Here is a 21,443-nt window from a genome sequence, read left to right on the forward strand (position 1 = left end):
TTATGAACTTCACTCCTGAGACACCAACGATGCTGAACCGCTCCTGCTCTCGAACCTGCCTGATGCCCTACATCTGGCTGGAGTCACATCACTTTGCTCCTGTGGAGGACGGCCCCCATACGGACAGTCAAAAGACACACTTAGAAGACGCTCTGGACATTTAATACAAGTTGGGTTTGGGACTCTTTGGGACTCAGCGTTTTACTTTGCAGATCCTCTCAAGGTTTTTTCCTCATCACTTATCACTGGATTGTTCAATAGGGATCTACAGTGGTGCTTGAAAGTTTGTGAACCCTTTAGAATTTTCTATATTTCTGCATAAATATGACCTAAAACATCATCAGATTTTCACACAAGTCCTAAAAGTAGATAAAGAGAACCCAGTTAAACAAATGAGACTAAAATATTATACTTGGTCATTTATTTATTGAGGAAAATGATCCAATATTACATATCTGTGAGTGGCAAAAGTATGTGAACCTCTAGGATTAGCAGTCGATTTGAAAGTGAAATTAGAGTCAGGTGTTTTCAATCAATGGGATGACAATCAGGTGTGAGTGGGCACCCTGTTTTATTTAAAGAACAGGGATCTATCAAAGTCTGATCTTCACAACACATGTTTGTGGAAGTGTATCATGGCACAAACAAAGGAGATTTCTGAGGACCTCAGAAAAAGCGTTGTTGATGCTCATCAGGCTGGAAAAGGTTACAAAACCATCTCGAAAGAGTTTGGACTCCACCAATCCACAGTCAGACAGATTGTGTACAAATGGAGGAAATTCAAGACCATTGTTACCCTCCCCAGGAGTGGTCGACCAACAAAGATCACTCCAAGAGCAAGGCGTGTAATAGTCGGTGAGGTCACAAAGGACCCCAGGGTAACTTCTAAGCAACTGAAGGCCTCTCTCACATTGGCTAATGTTAATGTTCATGAGTCCACCATCAGGAGAACACTGAACAACAATGGTGTGCATGGCAGGGTTGCAAGGAGAAAGCCACTGCTCTCCAAAAAGAACATTGCTGCTCATCTGCAGTTTGCTAAAGATCACGTGGACAAGCCAGAAGGCTATTGGAAAAATGTTTTGTGGACAGATGAGACCAAAATAGAACTTTTTGGTTTAAATGAGAAGCGTTATGTTTGGAGAAAGGAAAACACTGCATTCCAGCATAAGAACCTTATCCCATCTGTGAAACATGGTGGTGGTAGTATCATGGTTTGGGCCTGTTTTGCTGCATCTGGGCCAGGACGGCTTGCCATCATTGATGGAACAATGAATTCTGAATTATACCAGCGAATTCTAAAGGAAAATGTCAGGACATCTGTCCATGAACTGAATCTCAAGAGAAGGTGGGTCATGCAGCAAGACAACGACCCTAAGCACACAAGTGGTTCTACCAAAGAATGGTTAAAGAAGAATAAAGTTAATGTTTTGGAATGGCCAAGTCAAAATCCTGACCTTAATCCAATGGAAATGTTGTGGAAGGACCTGAAGCGAGCAGTTCATGTGAGGAAACCCACCAACATCCCAGAGTTGAAGCTGTTCTGTATGGAGGAACGGGCTAAAATTCCTCCAAGCTGGTGTGCAGGACTGATCAACAGTTACCGCAAACGTTTAGTTGCAGTTATTGCTGCACAAGGGGGTGTCACACCAGATACTGAAAGCAAAGGTTCACATACTTTTGCCACTCACAGATATGTAATATTGGATCATTTTCCTCAATAAATAAATGACCAAGTATAATATTTTTGTCTCATGTGTTTAACTGGGTTCTCTTTATCTACTTTTAGGACTTGTGTGAAAATCTGATGATGTTTTAGGTCATATTTATGCAGAAATGTAGAAAATTCTAAAGGGTTCACAAACTTTCAAGCACCACTGTAAATCTACATAAAGCTTTATGCAAACTTGCAATGTGAGAATGTGTATTATTAAAAGTGCTATATTGACATTTAATGGAACTGAAGAATGATTTAGCCTGTAAAAACCTGAAAATGTCACACACAATCTGCTGTGTCCGCACACACACACACACACTCACAGTCATGTTAATGAGCACTCGGCTGGTGTCACGGTCAAAATGGACGATGACGGACCGAATCCCTCCGTCTTCCACCAACACGGGCCGAGGAAACATGAAGAAGGTGACGAGGGAGCAGATGAGCAAACACACAATCACAGACAGACCCACATACTGCTTCCTGTACACAAACATTACACACACTATATTATATAAATAAAAAACAACTTTAAAATGACACTGTACAGCAAGCTCAGGTATGATCCAGGACTTATCACATTAATTCATGAACACTGTGGTTTAAATGATGATAATGACACTGTGCTCCTGATTTGCTCATCTGCTGAACAGAACTATGTAAAGCTCTGAGAACACCACACCACACACCCTCACTTGTGGCCTTAACAGGAGATAAATAAGAACCCCTGGAAGACTCTGTCCTAATATCGCCTTCAACGAAGCCTGGGCAATAAAACCATAGTGACATATACCGTCCATACACACCAATCAATTCTATCAGATGTTGATAGAATGTTTGATAGTTTCATTTAAAATGTATTAAAATGCACACATCAGAAAAGCACAGAATAAATACACAACGTTCAGCTGCATGAACAAACCTCAAGCGTTCTTCTCATACTCAAACAGCATCATACCCCTTGATAATGGAGAACGTTAAATGCCACAAACAGACAGACAACCATTTTACAGGTGCATTGTTCAGTTGCACCACTGACACGTGACGCAACAGAAACAGCATGGAGTGAGGAACATTAGCAGTGCTTCCCTCAGGCCTCACACGGACTTGTGGTGGCAGCCGGTGGAAAGGGCCAGAATTACAACCCCAATTCCAAAAAATTTGGGACGCTGTATAAAACGTAATTAAAAACAGAATGTGATTTGCAAGTCACAGAAACCCTACATTTCACCGAACAACAGTGCAAAGACTACATATCAAATGTTGAAAAATACATCCTCAGTTTGAATTTGATGCCAGGAACCTTACAAAAAGGTTGGGACGGGCCATGTTTACCACTGTGTTGCATCACCTCTACTTTTAACAACACTCTAAACATTTGAGAACTGAGGAGACCATGTGCTGATTATCTCGGAATATTGATTCATCTGACCACAATACACGCTTCCACTGTGTGATGGTCCATCCCAGACACCTCCGAGCCCAGAAAAGTTGATGGAGCTTCTGGACACAGTTAACATAAGGCTTCCTTTTTGCACAGTAAAAGTTTTAACTGGTATTTGTGGATGTAACTCCGTATTGTAGCTTGATAAAGGTTTGCCAAAGTAATCCCAAGCCCATGTGGTTCTATCTATAGATAAACTGTTCTTGAGCTCATTCTGTCTGCAATGAAATACAAGTAAATTTAGAAAAAATTACTGCTCTCTTTTTTTAATTTGCATTTCTCATACTGTCCCAACTTTTTCTGATTTGTGGTTGTATTTACTGAACTGGAATTTTGCACACTGCAAATAAAAGAACATTTGCATTGAACTGCTATTTTGAATGGCTAATCCATCATTAATAATGAACCAGCACAGGATCTCAAAGACAGAGTGCAGGGAGTGTGGGGAGTGTGTGGAGAGTGTGTGGAGGGAGTGTGGGGAGGGAGAGTGTGGGGAGTGTGTGGAGGGAGTGTGGAGAGTGTGTGGAGAGTGTGTGGGGAGTGTGGAGGGAGTGTGGAGAGTGTGGGGAGTGTGGGTCTCACGTCCTTTGAGGCTGCAGTCTCTGGTCACTGTAGGGAATCAATGCCACCAGCTCATTCACCTGATCTGTTAAAAAGAAGGGGGGGGGGGGGGGGGGATCAGAACCAGCTTATCCCGCTGTCTCCCTCTCTCACACACACTATGATGTGATTAATGAGACCTGTCCTCAAAAAACCTGGCCTGAATCATGAGGTCTTGACTAACTCCAGGCCCATCATCAACCTTCCTTTCCAAAGTGCCTGAGCATGTTGTTCCCTCAACTTCAAAACCATCTTGCCTCCAACATGTTTCTTGACCCATTCCAATCTCATTTCAGGAAGCAACACATTTCCAAAACAGCCCTGGTCAGAGTGGAATGGAAAGCCTTGCTGGGTTCTCTGGCTCCGCCCTTTCCTGGTTTAATTCACGTCTCACCAACTGCCAACAGTTCACCACCGTAAATGGCATCCAGTCCCAGTCACCTACTGTCATCCACGGTGTCCCTGAAGGGTCAGTCCTCACCAGGCCTCACCATTAACTTTTGACACCTTTTGCCCTGCAGGGCAAATGGGCTCTCCAAAAAAAAATTGCCCCCCCAAATTTCCTTTTGCCCTAAAATTTTGCGGTATTTCAATAAGTTTTCAAGTGCACGCTTCAAGGCAATACTGATATGTTTTCTAGGGGTATCATTGAGTTGAGACAAAAGTACATTTAAAAGAAAAAAAAACAATTATTTCAACAGAACAAGACAAACCCTGAAAACAAGAAACATAAATCAATATCATATGTAAGACTTCCGTACGGTACAAGTACATAATACGTCTTTTTATATAGGACACAATACACTTTGTTTTGCCTAACAATGACTAGCAATATTGCAAAGATGAATTATAAAACTAAAAATATTATTAAACAGGAGTCTCTTCTGCAGTACTGTCTTATTCAGTTTGCTGTTGCATTTAGGAGGAAATTAAACAACCTGTCCTCCTCATCTTCACACGCATGATGGGCCAATGTCAAATGGGGTAAGATTAAATCTATGGGATAATTCACGATGTAAATGATAAATACATTTACTGTAGAGGGTATGGTTTACTATTTGAGACACAAAAGCATGTCTTTCCATTCACTGAATGTACTTACCACTAGCTTTTTTACATATATAGACTCCTTGCATATGACGTCGTGCATCACGTGATATTTATACCTGGGGTCAAACAGGCACCATCTTTCGTGTCAGCAAGGCTTAATCTTTCTTCAGTATGGTTCATTTTTACACTGCTTTTGGTTCTTCAAATCGAGAAATAGATAAAAGGCATTACCGTCTCCCTGCTATCAAGAAAAATGTTAAAGAGAAGCAAATGCTTCAAGAACAAAAGAAATGACTGATTAAAGAGAATACGAAGAGAGGAGCAAAGCCTGAAAACTCCAGAGAAATTTGCGATTGTATTTAAAATGTTTTTTTTTTTTTAAAAGCAGAAAAGTCGGAAGAGAGTATGGAAGAGTTTGCTTCAGAATCTTGTTTTATTTTTTCTGCTTGCATTCAAGTTAGCTTCTTCAGGAAAGTGTTTGATTTTCTTACAGGTAAAGCAGCTTCTTTATTCAACACAGAAAACCCAGATCGGTTTCAAACAACCCAGACATGACTCAGTAAAATGCCCAACAAGGAGTGACGTGCACAATAAATCCCGAAAGAACAGAACAGATTAAGAGCAGAGAGCGCTGGAGCTTTGATTCTGTTAGAGGAACACAGTCCTGTACAAAATATCACCATGGAGTCAGAGTGTAGTAATGAACCTACAGTTCAACAGAGTTACACACACACACAGAACTTTACAACAGCTGCATGCATGTGAAATGGAAATAAATCGACTAAGGCAGGAAAAAATATTTTGGATAAAATTGTTATTGTCCGTTACACACTGATCAACCTGTGCAGGGCTCGACATTAACGCCTGTCCGGGACAAGTGATCCTTTATGTCGGACAAGTTCATCGTCTCAGTTACTTGTCCGATCGGACAACTGCCAAAATACACCAATATTCGGGTTACATATCAAATTTATCAGTTTATTCACATGATTTCCAAAGCCTCTCACTCGACATATTGTTTTGATGAATCGCCGGATGTTTCTATTCGGAAAGAGCGATGTGCGCATGCGCAATATTCCACTTGCGAAACCGGCCAATACCACTTCGTGTATTTGAGCTGAAAAGTAAACAGTCGTTTATGATTGGTTTTAATCGTGTCATACACGCGGATTTGTTGACATTTCTGTTGGCGGGATCATTATTCAACTGTATATTTACGTTGAGTGTGTGGCAATTTCCAAATCTTTGAATTGTTGCTGATGGTGTTGATTATATAGCCGAGCGTGTGTGGCGGGGAATGTGCGCCTACATGCGTGTGGATTGACGGAGTGAGGGAGGAGTGGGGAAAGTTATCTATGAAATACCAAGCTGTCAAATGCCTGCTAATATTAGGTTACCGGCTGTATTAATTAGCTAATTAGTATTGGGAGTTTAGGGATTTGAAACATAGGGCTCTATAATTTAGATATAATTATGGATTATTTGAAATTATTAATTATCTTTTTTTTTATCATTAAATACCATACAGGAGCCACTCTGAATAGACAACAACAATTAAATCAATGTCTGTTTTACTATATTTTTGAACTTTTTATATCAAAGTATTGATTACTTTTGATTCATAGATATTATGCATATGTTGTGAATTCGGAAACAAATGCAATAAAGATTGTTCGGTTACAAGTAGTTTATTTGTGGAGTTTTTTTCTCAAATATTTTTTCGGACAAGTCAACTTCACATTCGGACAAGTACATTTCCTTTCAACTTGCCCGACAGGACAAGTGGTTTCAAAAGTTAATGTAGAGCCCTGCTGTGTGACTCAGCTGTGCCTTTGAATAGAGAATAAATGAAGAGGGAACTGAACATGAACCATTTTTTGAAATTATTACTACAAGAATGATCATAGTTACTGTACGACTACAGCTACAACTGGAATGTGCTGATTCTGTTAGTGTCTAATTATTGTACCATCCACTATTAGATAAAATTAAAATAAAATCTTACAACTTTGAAAGTCTAGAGCAAGATATTGTTATTTTACAAATAACACTTCAGATATTGCTTTAACAATAATAAGCATCACTGTATAAATGATAGCGTGCAGATAGCTCTGTAACTACATGTCCTTGGGGTTGCTGAGACATGGAGGGGTGGGAATAAGATTGAGCCCACAGTTCAGGTCGGAGCCCTTTGAGAGTAAATGCTTTGGCTTTTGCAGCATTCTGTTCCCAAAAGCTGATATTGGGAAGAAGTTTTTACACAAAGAAGGTTTTCTTGCTTTTGTAGGTTTTTTTTTTAAATTATTATTAAACGTTCTTCCATGTTGGGACTCTTCAGGGGAAAAAAGAAGGTATATTCATTCCAACATGTAGCTAATGCTAGGCCACAAATCTGCACCGTCAAAATTCCAGTCGTTTTGAGGAATTTTGTATGGATCATAACCGCTAATAAACTCCAATTTCCGCATATATCTTTCACTTCTTTCTGACTAAGATTATCCAAGTAACCTGGTAGTAGAGCTTTTTTTTAGCTGTAGTTTTCTTCGAACACCAGCAACAGACACTGGACATCTCTGCTTGGCTTCAGTATGTGAACAAAGTTCGCTTGCCCCCCCAGGTATCGGGTAGCAACGGTTGCTAAGGTAAATGTGACGTCAGTGGAAGGGGTCTATATGTGGACATCCTGAAGTCAACCTGGGAAAACGTAGGAGGGCACCAGCGACCAGTCATAGTGACAAAAAGCACAAATGTGCACGCGCGCCTTAAGTGAGCCAATCAGAATCACCGTTACAAATCAGGAAGGAAAAAAAAAAAAAAAAACAGCAAATCACAGGGGAGGCGAGGATACTGGTTAATACGTCTGGGGTTTTTTTTTGGTAACGTACTCCCTCAAAAATAACTTTGGTGCTTAAAGAAGCCGACCATAGGTGTGCCTGAATGGGCCTAACTCGCTAAAATATTTCTGCCCGAGCGTCTTAGTCGGGCAAATTGGGCATTCAGGCAATGCCTGGTGTTGAGGCTTGCTTGGTCCTCTTTTATTCTGTATCTACAATCGTGTTTGAAAAGTTTGTGAACCCTTTAGAATTTTCTATATTTGTGCATAAATATGACCTAAAACACCATCAGATTTTCACACAGAAGTCCTAAAAGTAGATAAAGAGAACCCAGTTAAACAAATGAGAAAAAAAAAGATTATACTTGGTCATTTATTTATTGAGGAAAATAATCCAATGTTACATATCTGTGAGGAGCAAAAAAGTATGTGAACCACTAGGATTAGCAGTTAATTTGAAGATGAAATTAGAGTCAAGAAAGAAAGCACAACTTTATTCATCACACACTTGTGAAATTTCCTCTCTGCATTTAACCCATCTGAAGCAGTGAAAACACACATGCACACAAGTGAGCAATGGGCGCGCACACACACACACACACACACACACACACACACACACACAGACAGAGCATGGCTGCCCACTGCTCTGGGTAACAGCGCCCGGGGAGCAGTTGGGAGTTCGGTGCCTCGCTCAAGGGCACCTCAGCCCAAGGCCGTCCTATATTAACCTAACCGCATGTCTTTGGACTGTGGGGGGAAAAAACGGAGCACCCGGAGGAAACCCATGCAGACACGGGGAGAACATGCAAACTCCACACAGAAAGGCCCTCGCCAGCCGCTGGGTTCGAATCCAGAACCTTCTTGCTGTGAGGCGACCATGCTAACCAATACACCACCGTGCCGTCAGGTGTTTGTTATCCCATTGATTGAAATCAAGTCTGAGTGGGCACCCTGTTTTATTTAAAAAACAGGGATCTATCAAAGTCTGATCTTCACAACACGTTTGTGGAAGTGCATCATGAGGACTTCAGAAAAAGCGTTACTGATGCTCATCAGGCTGGAAAAGGTTACAAAACCATCTCTAAAGAGTTTGGACTCCACCAATCCACAGTCAGATAGATTGTGTACAAATGGAGGGAATTCAAGACCATTGTTACCCTCCCCAGGAGTAGTCGACCAACAAAGATCACTCCAAGAGCAAGGCGTGTAATGGTCGGCAAGGTCATAAAGGACCCCAGGGTAACTTCTAAGCAACTGAAGGCCTCTCACATTGGCTAATGTTAATGTTCATGAGTCCACCATCAGGAGAACACTGAACAACAATGGTGTGCATGGCAGGGTTGCATGGAGAAAGCCACTGCTCTCCAAAAAGAACATTGCTGCTCGTCTGCAGTTTGCTAAAGATCACGTGGACAAGCCAGAAGGCTATTGGAAAAATGTTTTGTGGACGGATGAGACCAAAGTAGAATATTTTGGTTTAAACGAGAAGCGTTATGTTTGGAGAAAGGAAAACACTGCATTCCAGCATAAGAACCTTATCCCATCTGTGAAACATGGTGGTGGTAGTATCATGGTTTGGGCCTGTTTTGCTGCATCTGGGCCAGGATGGCTTGCCATCATTGACGGAACAATGAATTCTGAATTATACCAGCGAATTCTAAAGGAAAACGTCAGGACATCTGTCCATGAACTGAATCTCAAGAGAAGGTGGGTCATGCAGCAAGACAACGACCCTAAGCACACAAGTCATTCTACCAAAGAATGGTTAAAGAAGAATAAAGTTAATGTTTTGGAATGGCAAAGTCAAAGTCCTGACTTTAATCCAATAGAAATGTTGTGGAAGGACCTGAAGCGAGCAGTTCATGTGAGGAAACCCACCAACATCCCAGAGTTGAAGCTGCTTTGCATGGAGAAATGGACTAAAATTCCTCCAAGCCAGTGTGCAGGACTGATCAACAGTTACCACAAACGTTTAGTTGCAGTTATTGCTGCACAAGGGGGTCACACCAGACACTGAAAGCAAAAATTTACATGCTTTTGCCACTCACAGATATGTAATATTGGATCATTTTCCTCAATAAATAAATAACCAACTATAATATTTTTGTCTCATTTGTTTAACTGGGTTCTCTTTATCTACTTTTAGGACTTGTGTGAAAATCTGACAATGTTTTAGCTCATATTTATGCACAAATATAGAAAATTCTAAAGGGTTCACAAACTTTGAAGCACCACTGTATATGCTCCCCCTTGGTCATCTCTATTCTTATGGTCTCAGTTATTATTTGTATGCTGAGGACACTCAAATTGACACTTGTACCACATCAGACACAGTTTCTGCATTGACAACACTCAGTACCCACCTTCTGAACATCAAAACCTGGATGCGCAAGTTTTTTAAAACTTATCTCTGACAAAACAGGAGGTTGTATCCATTGGTTTAAACTATAATGAATTTCCTGGTGACACAGTTGTACTTTGTGACTCTATAGGACACAGTTATAGAAGTGAGTTATATATAATCACGCTGTCTGTTATCACCCAGATGGGGATGGGTTCCATTTAGAGTCTGGTTCCTCTCAAGGTTTCTTCCTCATGTTGTCTGAGGGAGTTTTTCCTCACCACCGTCACCTCAGGCTTCATCATTATGGATAAATTTATTAATTCACATGTTTAAAATGTATATTTGTAAAGCTGCTTTGCGACAGTGTCTATTGTTAAAAGTGCTGTACAAATAAATGTCAGTGGAGGTCATGTGACTACTCTGAACTTTTTGATTTTATGGCTTTGTTCTAAAACATTCACACGACTCAGCATTGAATCATGTGATTTATCTGATTTAGCCACTTTTATTGTTGTTTTTACTGTTTTATTCCCAGGGTCCTTTCAGTTTTTGTTCAGAGCCCACACTGCAGGAGTTTCCAGTGTAATAGTGAGACTCACCTGAAGGAATGCGTCCAGAGCCCTGGCAGGTGGGACAGGTGATGCTGTCTCTGCCTGTGAACTCCACATATGGGAACCTGGCGATGTCCTCCTGTCTGTCCCGCCCATCCAGAGAGTCATCATCATCATCCACTCGCTCCATCAGGCCCTCTGTACCACCCATCCCCTTGACTCTACCCACCAAACCACAGTGTTGAGACCACAATGAGCCCATCAGCCCTGCCCTCAACAAAACACACACACACACACACATAATAAGGAAGACTTGTACACCTGCATGTTCATATACCTTTCTAAATCAGCCAATCATGTGGCAGCTGAACAGGAATCACCCATTAAACATTTACCAACAATCCAATCATACTACACCAATCAATACATTCACCTGTCATGCACTGATCACACGCCCACCAGTCCACATTTGATGTAGGGTTCCTTATCCCATACCGCGAGTTGGCCTAGTGGTTAGCATGTCCGCCTCTCGATCGGGAGATTGAGAGTTCTACTCATGGTCGGGTCATGCCAAAGACCATCATAAAAATGGTACCTACTGCTGTCTGGCAAGGTACGCGGCAATACAGATGCAAGTGGGGAGTCAAACTCTCGCGGTTACCAGAGGACTAGCCCCCCCACTGTAACCCTAACTATGCAATAGGCAAGAGGCCAAGGGCTATGGAAACAGGGATCGGTGCCACCCTATGCGCCACATGACATGGGAAGGACTTTTCCTTGTCCCATAATACACATAGTGCACTTGCACAGTGAGTTTATAGTGACAGTAATGCTGCTGGGGGCGGAGTTTATTTATAGTGACAGTAATGCTGCTGGGGCGGAGTTTATTTATAGTGACAGTAATGCTGATAGGGGGCGGAGTTTATTTATAGTGACAGTAATGCCTATGGTCATGAGCTTTGGGTAATGACCGAAAGAACGAGATCGCGGATACAAGCGGCCGAAATGAGTTTCCTTCGCAGGGTGGCTGGGCGCTCCCTTAGAGATAGGGTGAGAAGCACAGTCACTCGGGAAGAGCTCGGAGTAGAGCCGCTGCTCCTCCACATCGAGAGGAATCAGCTGAGGTGGCTCGGGCATGTTTTTCGGATGCCTCCTGGACGCCTACCTGGGGAGGTGTTCCAGGCATGTCCCCCTGGGAAAAGGCCCCGGGGAAGACCCAGGACACACTGGAGAGACTATGTCTCTCGGCTGGCCTGGGAACGCCTCGGTGTTCTTCCCAAGGAGCTGGCAGAGGTGTCTGGGGAAAGGGAAGTTTGGGCTTCCATGCTTAGACTGCTGCCTCCGCGACCCAGTCCCGGATAAGCGGAAGAAGACGAGACGAGTAATGCTGCTCTATCATGAAATAAGAAACTATAAAAGAAAGATGAAAAAAAATGAAGGTTACATCAGACTGGGCTGAACTTTCACAAGACACAGCCTAGTCCATGAACCAGTCTCTTTGGTTTCTACCATATAGATGAATTTTAAAATCATTATAGTCTGGTTTTAAGACTATAAGATAGACTATCTCACAATCTTTTATAGTTTGTTTGTTCTTGACATCCTAAGACAAGCCATCTGCTATTGCTGAAATCAAGATATAGACGGTGTACTGACTGGGGATCCATCTCAGCTATTTGTCCGGACTTTAAAACGGAAGTTTACTGAACTGTTGGCCAAACTGATGGACTAGGCTACTACTAATGTTGACTACCCTGTATTACCTTGCACGAGCCCTCTTAGGGCTGGCTATTTCTGTTGCCTGCCCTTTGGAGTGTCAAGTGGTGTATCCTGTTGGCTAACGTGTTAAGATCAGGGCACAGGCGTCTGGCTAGCTGCTCTGTGTGTAGCCTACACTTGCTTGCTTGGATGGTGACCTGTCATACATAGGTTATTCTGTTCAAATGCGTGCAACAGTGATTCTACTCTGGCTCCTTGTTTTGATCCAAGTCACCTACACTGGCTTCACAGTGAGCCAAAACTTTTGCATCAGCTTTCCTGGGACTTCTCCATGGTGCTTAAATATTCGTCTGCCTATCTCCACTATTTGGGGAATAAAACAAATTCCCTGACACTCTGCTTGCGCACAAACATCTTGGGTTCCTGTGTCGGCCTAAATATATACATAGGGGCTCTGGACGGACGTTTGCTCGCCACCAACATCCAAACAATATTGATTCATTTTGGAGCTGGAATCGTAACATCAAGCGGACTGTTGAGAGGCGCTCTGTTGACTTTATGAACTTGTGTCCCATAAATTTAGTTAAAACTTCACAGAATTGCCCTTCCTCAAGAAATGCACAGTTTGCTTTATTAAATGTGTGGTCTCTCAATATTTAAAAAAAAAAAAAGCAGCACCCTACATTAATGACTTGATCACTGATGTTGTGTAACAAACTCAATGCGAGTTGTCAACAAATTCTTTAACTCTGTTCATGAAACGCGCTTACAAAATACTTTCAAATGTGAATATTTATTGTGTAATGGTGCAAAGTAAGAGGGAGAGAGCGAGAGAAGACTCTGCCCTAAAGGCTATTTAGTCCAAACACTGCATAAGCAGTATAACCAAAAACGCGCACCACCCGTGCGCTTTCCAAAAGACAAAAAACAATCCCGCCAGCAAAAATAAGGAAAAAAAAAAGAGCGATCTCACTTCTTCCGATTTTAGTTTAAGTCCGCGAAAGTACGACAGTACATTCCTCAAAAAGGGCGTAGAAGAACAAAATTCATCAACGTGTAGCCTTCAATTTATTCCAGACTATTAAAGAATTATGGAGGATATCAGAATGTTTGCGCACCGGCTTCTATCTACCCCCATTCATTCCTCTTTCCACATCTCTGTTCAAAAAATGAGCATGTGATTTAAAAGGGACTATTGAGGTATTTCACCTGACGTCACAGGGTCACGTGACGCCCCGGTGTCCGCCCTTTTGAAGGTCAAGCTAGCTAATGTCAACAACATAGTAGCTAGGATGTTACTGTAGCAATGTTTACATTCAGTCATTTGGATGACTGTTAAAACCTTTCAGTCTCGTTTTTCCTTTACTGTATTTACTAGTTTACTGTAATTATGATCCGGCAGCTATTTACACCGGATCCAGTGTAAATAGCTGCCGGAGCACGCTCTGGCTTGCTCCCCCTCAAATTAAGCAGCACGCTCTGGCTTGCTCCCCCTCAAATTAAGCAGCACGCTCCGGCTTGCTCCCGGAGCGCGCTCCGGCCAAGGTTCACAAGGCAAGGCAAGATTTATCATTTTATCGGATCCTGTTAAAACGAGTGTAACGTTTTAACAGTCATCCAAATGACTGAACGTAACATTGCTATAGTAACATACTAGCTACTATGTTGTTGACATTAGCTAGTGCTAACAGCTAGCTGCTAGTACACTGCTACAACACAGACACCGACCCTAATAATACAGTTCTTGGTCATTGCCTGGTAACAGCAAATTTATAACGGGCCATGTCTCAACAGACTAAGAAGTTATTTCAATGACATTTAATAACATTTTGTTTATCCTGAGGACCGAAAGTAAATGAAAATGTGAACAAACCTTAGCTGTAATAAGATGGCGACCACCGGCTCCAGGGACGACCCGCTGATGTAGGCATGTTACCCAGCCTGACACAAAATATTTGTAGGCATCCAAACTCTTATACGCTTTCAGATCAATACCCGTGTATGGTGATGGGTTTTTAACGACATAGGTATACAGATCATGTGGGCCGAAGTCAGGTAAAGACGAGGGCTTCGTGTACTTCTGTACGTCAGTGAACAATCCTGGTGGAAGCAGGTAAACGTCGTTCTCTAAGCCTGCTAACCTCAATTTTTGCAAATACCTCTCCCTCTGCTTGCCCTGTAAATGCCCTACGTCGCTGAATAGTGAAGGCGTTTTCTGCATCTCACTCCTTTTTCTTTTATGTTTTTCATTTATCGCCTTCCTCGCATTCAAACTGATTCAAGCCGTGACGTCCAAAATGGCAGCCTAACGATGCATCACATGACTTGGTCACGTGGGTGAAAAACCTCAATAGCCATAGGACAGGGAGTGAGAAGGTGTGTGCGTGTGACAGTGACAGGGTGAGTGACAGTGAAGAACCCTATAGACTTCCTAGGCTCATGCTCCCCCTGAATTTCTCTTGTAAAACGCCCATATCTCGGCACCATTCAGTAGGCGGGAAGCAAAGGCAATGACATGTTCGCAGTCATCATCGTCCTGTGTCAGCACTGCACCTAGCCCAACATCACTGGCATCCGTGGCAACCTTGAAGGGCTTCGACAGGTCTGGATGAGCAAGCACCGGGGGAGATTGTAGTGCCTCTTTCAGTCTTTCCCAGCTCCTCTCACAGTCCACTTCCACTCGACATCCTTCTTCTTGAGGTTGTGGAGAGGGGCGGCCAGATCTGCGAAGTTCTTAATGAATTTATGATACTAACTGGCAAGACCAAGAAACCTCTGGAGCTCTTTGATGTTTTGAGGCCTAGGGTAGTCACTTATGGCCTTGAGCTTCTCAGAGTCAGCTGCAATACCTTGGCTGGACACTTAATGGCCTAAGAATGTCAAGGAGGTCTTGAAGAAATGACATTTCTTCAGGTTGAGGGTCAGTGAGGCTAGATGGAGCTTCTCGAACACCTTCCTCAGATCGGTCAGCTTCAGACTTTGAAAAAACAACATCATCATCTATGTAAACAAAACAGCATACCCCCTTCAATTCAGCCAGGACAGTCTCCATAAGCCTCTGAAATGTGGCTCCCGAGTTCTTGAGACCGAAAGGCATAGAAAGGAAATGCAGGGCTAGAATTTTGGCGCGAATCCGCGAATCAATTCGCATGAGTATTCGCATAAATTGTTCCCCAGGCGAATCCCAATGGATTCGCGCAAAATATTCAAGAAATATCGTAATTTTATCGTAAAATGTCAAAAGTAAATCACTTAAACACAAATTCCACAAACGGTTTCGGTTTTGATAAACAAAATGTTCTGCGCATGTGCAAAGTGTGTTTCACTCGCTTGGTGTCGCTTGCATCTAGTCTGCCGAGTACTCGCTAGGTGGCTTTTGTTGTCAAGAATAACAAGATGGCGTACTCCAGCTCAAGTGATAGGTCAGCTAAACACCTTGAAATCCGTTGAAAAAAACGAAAAGAATATCGCGGCGTGGTTTACAGGCATGGGGCGATGACCTACTAGACAATTATGACTTTGAAGACGATTTTGCAGTCAAGGCGAGGTGTAAGACATGCAGCTTGCACTATGACAAAATCAAAGCACGGTGGGCATTCTGTTTCACAGTCGATGATCGTCATGCATATAAATGATATATAGCCTATACAGGAGTCTGACACACACACACACACACACACACACACACACACACACAGTCATTCGGAATCAGAAAGACAAGACCAATGAAATGAATAAATATATGATAAACACACAAAAATACAGGTTACTGACATGAGAAATTCGATAATTTACGTTAATAAAATTACACTCAAATTAAAATGAACACGATCAGAATTTGAAATAAATAAATCAAGACATGCAGAGAATATTGAATTTACTTTTTCAGATATAGAGGCAAGGTCATGAATGTTATGAGTTACGGGAAAAATGGGGATGACATGTATACTGAAACCTAACTTGGTGCAACATCTCACCAGTGAGGCGCATAACAAATGTTTGGAAATATCGACTGGACAGCCAGTAAGCAAGAAGCAGAAAACATTACCAGCGTCCTTTGACAGTGCCAGAGATATGGCGAAGAGAGCACGGAGACCACTTCTTGTTGCTAGTGTCTACATAGGGAGAACTGAAAAGACTTACTCTCAATTCCCAGGTCTACTTGAAACTTACATTGAGATGGGTGCTCCACTTACCTCAGCCTTCAACAACGATAAATCTGCAAAAAAGTGTTCAACCACATAGTTGCTGATCAGATGAGGGATGATGTATGTGAAAGTGTCGCCAAAGCAAATTTCTTCAGCTGGTTGATCGACGGCAGTGCAGCAGCCAAACAGCGACTGACATATGAAGCAAAACTTCTATACACAAGAACAGTTCCAGAGCCAATTCCGAAGACTGAATTTTTTTGCTTTCATAAGCATGGCTCCTTATGCCTCTGTAACAGACAATCTGTTGCATGCAATTCTGAAGAGGCTACTCGTCTTGAAAGACAGCGACATGCAAGGAAACCTGTCAATGATGTCCAAACAGCTTCTCTGGTTGAGGCTTTGTGCGATCGGTTCCAAAACAAGATAGTTGGAACTGGTGCCGATGGGGCCGCTGTGAACTTTGGCAAAAAGAAAGGACTCCTGGAACTCTACAAGAAAAACATGAAATCGCAGTGGCTACTGTCCATGCATTGCTTTGCACACAGGCTTGAGCTGGCAGCACAAGATGCACTAGAAAAATAGTTCAGTGATGTGGACGATCTTCTCAAGGATTTGTTCTACCACTTCAAGAACAGTCAGAAACAGTGGTGTCTGGTACTCAAGCTCGCGAACGAACTGAAACTTGGTGTGTTGTTGCAGCCAAAGTCGACCGGGACGAGATTTGTTGGACACAGACAGAGAGCCCTCAATGCTCTGCACTACAACTAGGTAGTATGTGTGTTACATTTCAGCAATGCCAAAACAACAGAAGGGCGAGAAAGACGCCAGCAAAGCTGCTGCCTGGCTGACAAAGCTACTGGACTTCAAGTTCCTTGCCAAGTGCCATATCTATGAGGACATCATTCAGCTGCTGACCACATCATCAAAAATCTTCCAGGCAGATGATGCACGCTCCATTGCTGATGCAAATCGCTCTTTGCGGACTCTCAAAGTGCAGAAGGTGATTTTTTTTTTATCATCACTGATTCACTTAGTGACTGACACATATCTTCGCAAATAAATAAGTATGAGATAATATACAGAATGAGATAGAATGCATGTTGTACATAATTATTGAATTATTATACATGATGTTGACTCGGTGCTTTCATATATTATTTACAGGAACTTCTAGCTGAGGAGCCTGGCGTGTCTGAGGCAGACCTTTGGACCAGACATGCCAAAAGCCAAGATGTGAGGCCTGATGAAGCGGTTCACGTGCGAGCCAACACTCGAGGCTCGGGGTCTGCTGCTCCGTCAGTGAACACCACCAAGAAAATTCTGTTGGCAGTGAAGATTCCTCGTCAAGACGTCCCTGAAGCACAAAGTACTGGCAAATTTGGCATTCAAGACTTCCAAGAGCCTATCCTCATGAACAACGTCACAGAAAACATCAAGGATGATGTGCAACAAATACATCACGCAGCAGTGATAAGCATTGGTGAAGCCTTGGATGAGAGATTTGCAGAATTTGAGGCAAATACCACTGTGTTGTCGAAGGTGAAGTTCCTCGACATCACTACTTGGCCGAAGGACTTGAAGGAACTTGCTAAGTTCTGTTCCAAAGATGTAACTGCTCTCATTGACCACTTCATGGCCCCACTCCAACATGCAGGCCTGGAGAGTAAAATCATAGTCTTGGAGGAATTCAAAAATCACTGAAGCTGTACTACGGTCCCAAGGTAGCAGGGGAAATGGGCTGTACACCAGCAGAGTTCTGGCACAAGGTGTACACACTAGACCAACACAAGTATAGGAGCATTCTACGGCTGGTAGAACTACTGTTCTGCGTACCATTCTCCACCGCCACAGTGGAGAGAGGATTCTCTGCTGTCCGACGTATCGTCACTGACTGGCGTGCCAGTTTGGGGGTTGACCTGATTGCCGACTGTCTACACTACAGCATGAGGAAGAAGGAACTTGCAAATCCAGCATACAGGGCATCACTGGTTGACAGGGCATGTAGCTCTTTCCTTGCAGGATCTGAGCGAGCAATCTCCACCGACAACCTCGGCACACTCACTAAACGGCGGATAAACAAGATCCTCCATGGCTTGACCCCAGAATGTCACTCAGACAGTGCAAGCTCTACTTCTGCCAGTACTGACTTGTATGCCATTGTGCATCCTGACCCTGACTCTAGTGTGGTTGCTAGTAGTGATGATGATTCAGACTCTGCTGTCAGTGATGAGGCAGAGTAAACTAAATGATAGTTTGGCATGACCCTGACACATTGGTGCAGTTAGGTTTCTGACATTCAGATGTTCTGTTGTTCAGTTTTTGATTATTAAGGATTGAAATAGAGTGATGAGTTTGTTACTGTGAATAACTCTGTATTGTAATGTTTACCGTAACAGTTACTGCATTTGCGGCAGGTTTTTGAAGATGTTGTCCTCGGCTCCATTCTTCAGTTGTTGACTTGATTAAGGAGTGAAATAAAGTGATGAGTTTGATAGTGTGTATAAATGTGTATTTTAATTACTGTAACTGGTACTGTATTTGTGGTTTGAGGGCTGAGTTGGAGGCCAACTAACTGCCTGTGAAAAGAATTCAAACTCGTACACACAGTCACAACAAACACAAAAGTTGTTGAAATTATTTTATTGGATTCTCAGGATTCTCGCAAAACGGTTTTGCGAGAATCCAAACAGATTCCTGCAAATTTTCACAAAATTCTAGCCCTGAAATGGAAGAGACCATAAGGCGTGATGAATGCTGTTTTCTCAACACTGGCCTTGTCCATGGCGACTTGCCAGTATCCTGAGCGTAGATCCAGAGAGCTAAATACAGATGCACCAGAAAAGGACTCAAGGATGTCATGGATCTTCGGCATGGGATAGGCATCAAACAGGGTCTTTTTATTCAGGCGCCTGTAGTCGACACAAAATCGCCATTTCCCCTCAGGCTTGGGCACTAGGACAACTGGAGAGGCCCATGGGGATGAAGAAGGCACAATAATCCCATCAGCTTCCATCTCCTTCACTTGCTGCTGGATGATCTCCCTCTTTAGTGGAGACACTCAATAAGCTGGACAGCGCAAAGGGACATCGGTCAGCCGGATGGTGTGTTCTACAACGGTTGTCCTCCCAAGCCTCCCAGAGCAGACGGACAGCCACTCATTCATCAGCTGTAGCAGCTCAGGTCGAGGCTGCTGGGGTAAGTCAGACAGGATGTTAAGATGAACAGATGCTGTGTTAGGTGCTGGGTTTCTATGAGGCAGAGCATAATAGATGTGAACTCTTGCTGGTTTCACTGTACGCCATTCATTTTCCCACTCACTCGGGTCAGTGTGTGGATAGTATGTCATTTTCCGTCCATTTTTTTTTACTCCATAGGTTCCCTGCATAAAATCCAGGTGCACACCACTCTTTTGTAAGAAGTCTAGGCCTAAAATAAGGGGGAAAGCCAGATCTTCATTAGAGAGGACATACATGGAGTGAGTCCAGTATGTGTTATGGAGGTCAAGGGTACAGTTAACTTTCCCTAATGCCTTTTTAGCTGTCCCGTTGGCCAGGGCAAACTCCTGGTCACCACAAGGTGTCAGATTTTCCTGTGGCTTCTTAATCTGCTGCCACAGTTTGTTGCGCATCAGAGAAAAAAGTACTCCCTGTGTCCAGCAGGGCGGTTCCTTGGAAGCCTCTGATAGAGAGATTGACGGCTAGGAGAGACGGTGGATGTTTGGGAGGAGTGTGGGAGTGTGTTTCAGATTTCACAACAATTACTTCAGCTTTTTTAGTCTTTGGTTGCTGTTTAGTTGTTTTCTCATTATTAACTCGTGCCCAATAATTTTTCACTGAAGCTAGATCATTTTCGATCATGCTGCCTACTTTCACTAATTCAGCCACTGTGTTTACTGTTCCACGTAGGCCTGAAGCGATTTTCGGATTGGCATTACTGAGAATGCGGCAGACCAATGCAGCCTCATCAATGTCGGGCTTCCATTTCAGACAGAGAGCTCTATAATCGTAAGCAAAGTCTCTAATGGACTCATTTAGATTTTGGATACAAGTACGCAACCGTTCTTCAATTTCCTGAAGAGCAATTCCAGCGTTATGGACGTGACACTTGAACTCAAAATGGCAACAAATGACCCAGTGCATGTTTTATTGTCTCCCAGTATTTAAACAGGTGTTGCATATTTTAAGGCTGTACCATACTGGAGAAGTGATAGAACAAGAACAATTCCCATAGTACATCTAGGGCATGCCAGAAAACGCCAATAAAAGATGCGTTATGGATGTGACAGAAAAAGTATCACTTTTCTTGGGTGACTGTACATTTTTATCAAACTCTGTGAAATTGTAAACCTAATGTCGAAATGGAGATATCCATTTGATAGAGGGGTCCAAGGTGAATATTAAAAAATCTTTGTTTAAAATATTTTGTATTTCATGCAGAGTTTAGGAAGGAAAAGTCAGCGTTATGGATGTGACGAAATTCCATTATGGATGTGACGCGTCTGAAATGGACATGGCATATGTTTAGAAAATCAGCAATTTAACCACCATAACCCTTTGAAAAACTCTCTAAATATCAGCTAAAACTATCAAAGTTCTTAAATAATATTTAGGATGGCTATTGTTTTGCTGTTTTGTGGATTTTAGCATACATTTCTGTGGCTTGTGGCAATAATATAGAATTGTACATGATGGGCAATTCCATGTAAATGTCAACCTCACCATGCAAAAATAAAGCAACATGTAATACATCAAAACCACTCCCAGAGATATCACCTAGGCCTGTATTTTACAGATGTGAATAAGTTGAACCAATTTGTAACCAACCTAATGTGTCACTGTCAGTCTTTCTTTCTTATAATGTAAACCCCAAGCTAAAATCAACTTTGATCATGTACAATTCTATATTATTGCCACAAGCCACAGAAATGTATGCTAAAATCCACAAAACAGCAAAACAATAGCCATCCTAAATATTATTTAAGAACTTTGATAGTTTTAGCTGATATTTAGAGAGTTTTTCAAAGGGTTATGG

At 42.5% G+C, this 21,443-nt stretch overlaps 1 protein-coding gene across 2 annotated transcripts in view; it reads right to left on the reverse strand.

Moving 5' to 3' along the window:
* Positions 1-21,443, reverse strand: part of LOC132896319 (transmembrane protein 106C-like) — a 42,554-nt gene that overhangs the window by 6,243 nt on the left and 14,868 nt on the right. Inside the window, exons 2-4 of one of the 2 annotated variants that reach the window (XM_060937064.1) lie at positions 10,591-10,809; positions 3,744-3,807; positions 2,041-2,200 (exon numbers count right to left, since the gene is read on the reverse strand). In XM_060937064.1, the coding sequence (XP_060793047.1) occupies positions 2,041-2,200; positions 3,744-3,807; positions 10,591-10,804 (438 nt within the window). In that variant the 5' untranslated portion in view covers positions 10,805-10,809. Of the gene's footprint in view, positions 1-2,040; positions 2,201-3,743; positions 3,808-10,590; positions 10,815-21,443 lie in introns of both variants that reach the window. The other variant, XM_060937065.1, reaches the window with a different exon arrangement.

The sequence above is a fragment of the Neoarius graeffei genome, chromosome 13, assembly GCF_027579695.1.
Source record: "Neoarius graeffei isolate fNeoGra1 chromosome 13, fNeoGra1.pri, whole genome shotgun sequence".
Classification (NCBI taxonomy): Eukaryota; Metazoa; Chordata; class Actinopteri; order Siluriformes; family Ariidae; genus Neoarius; species Neoarius graeffei.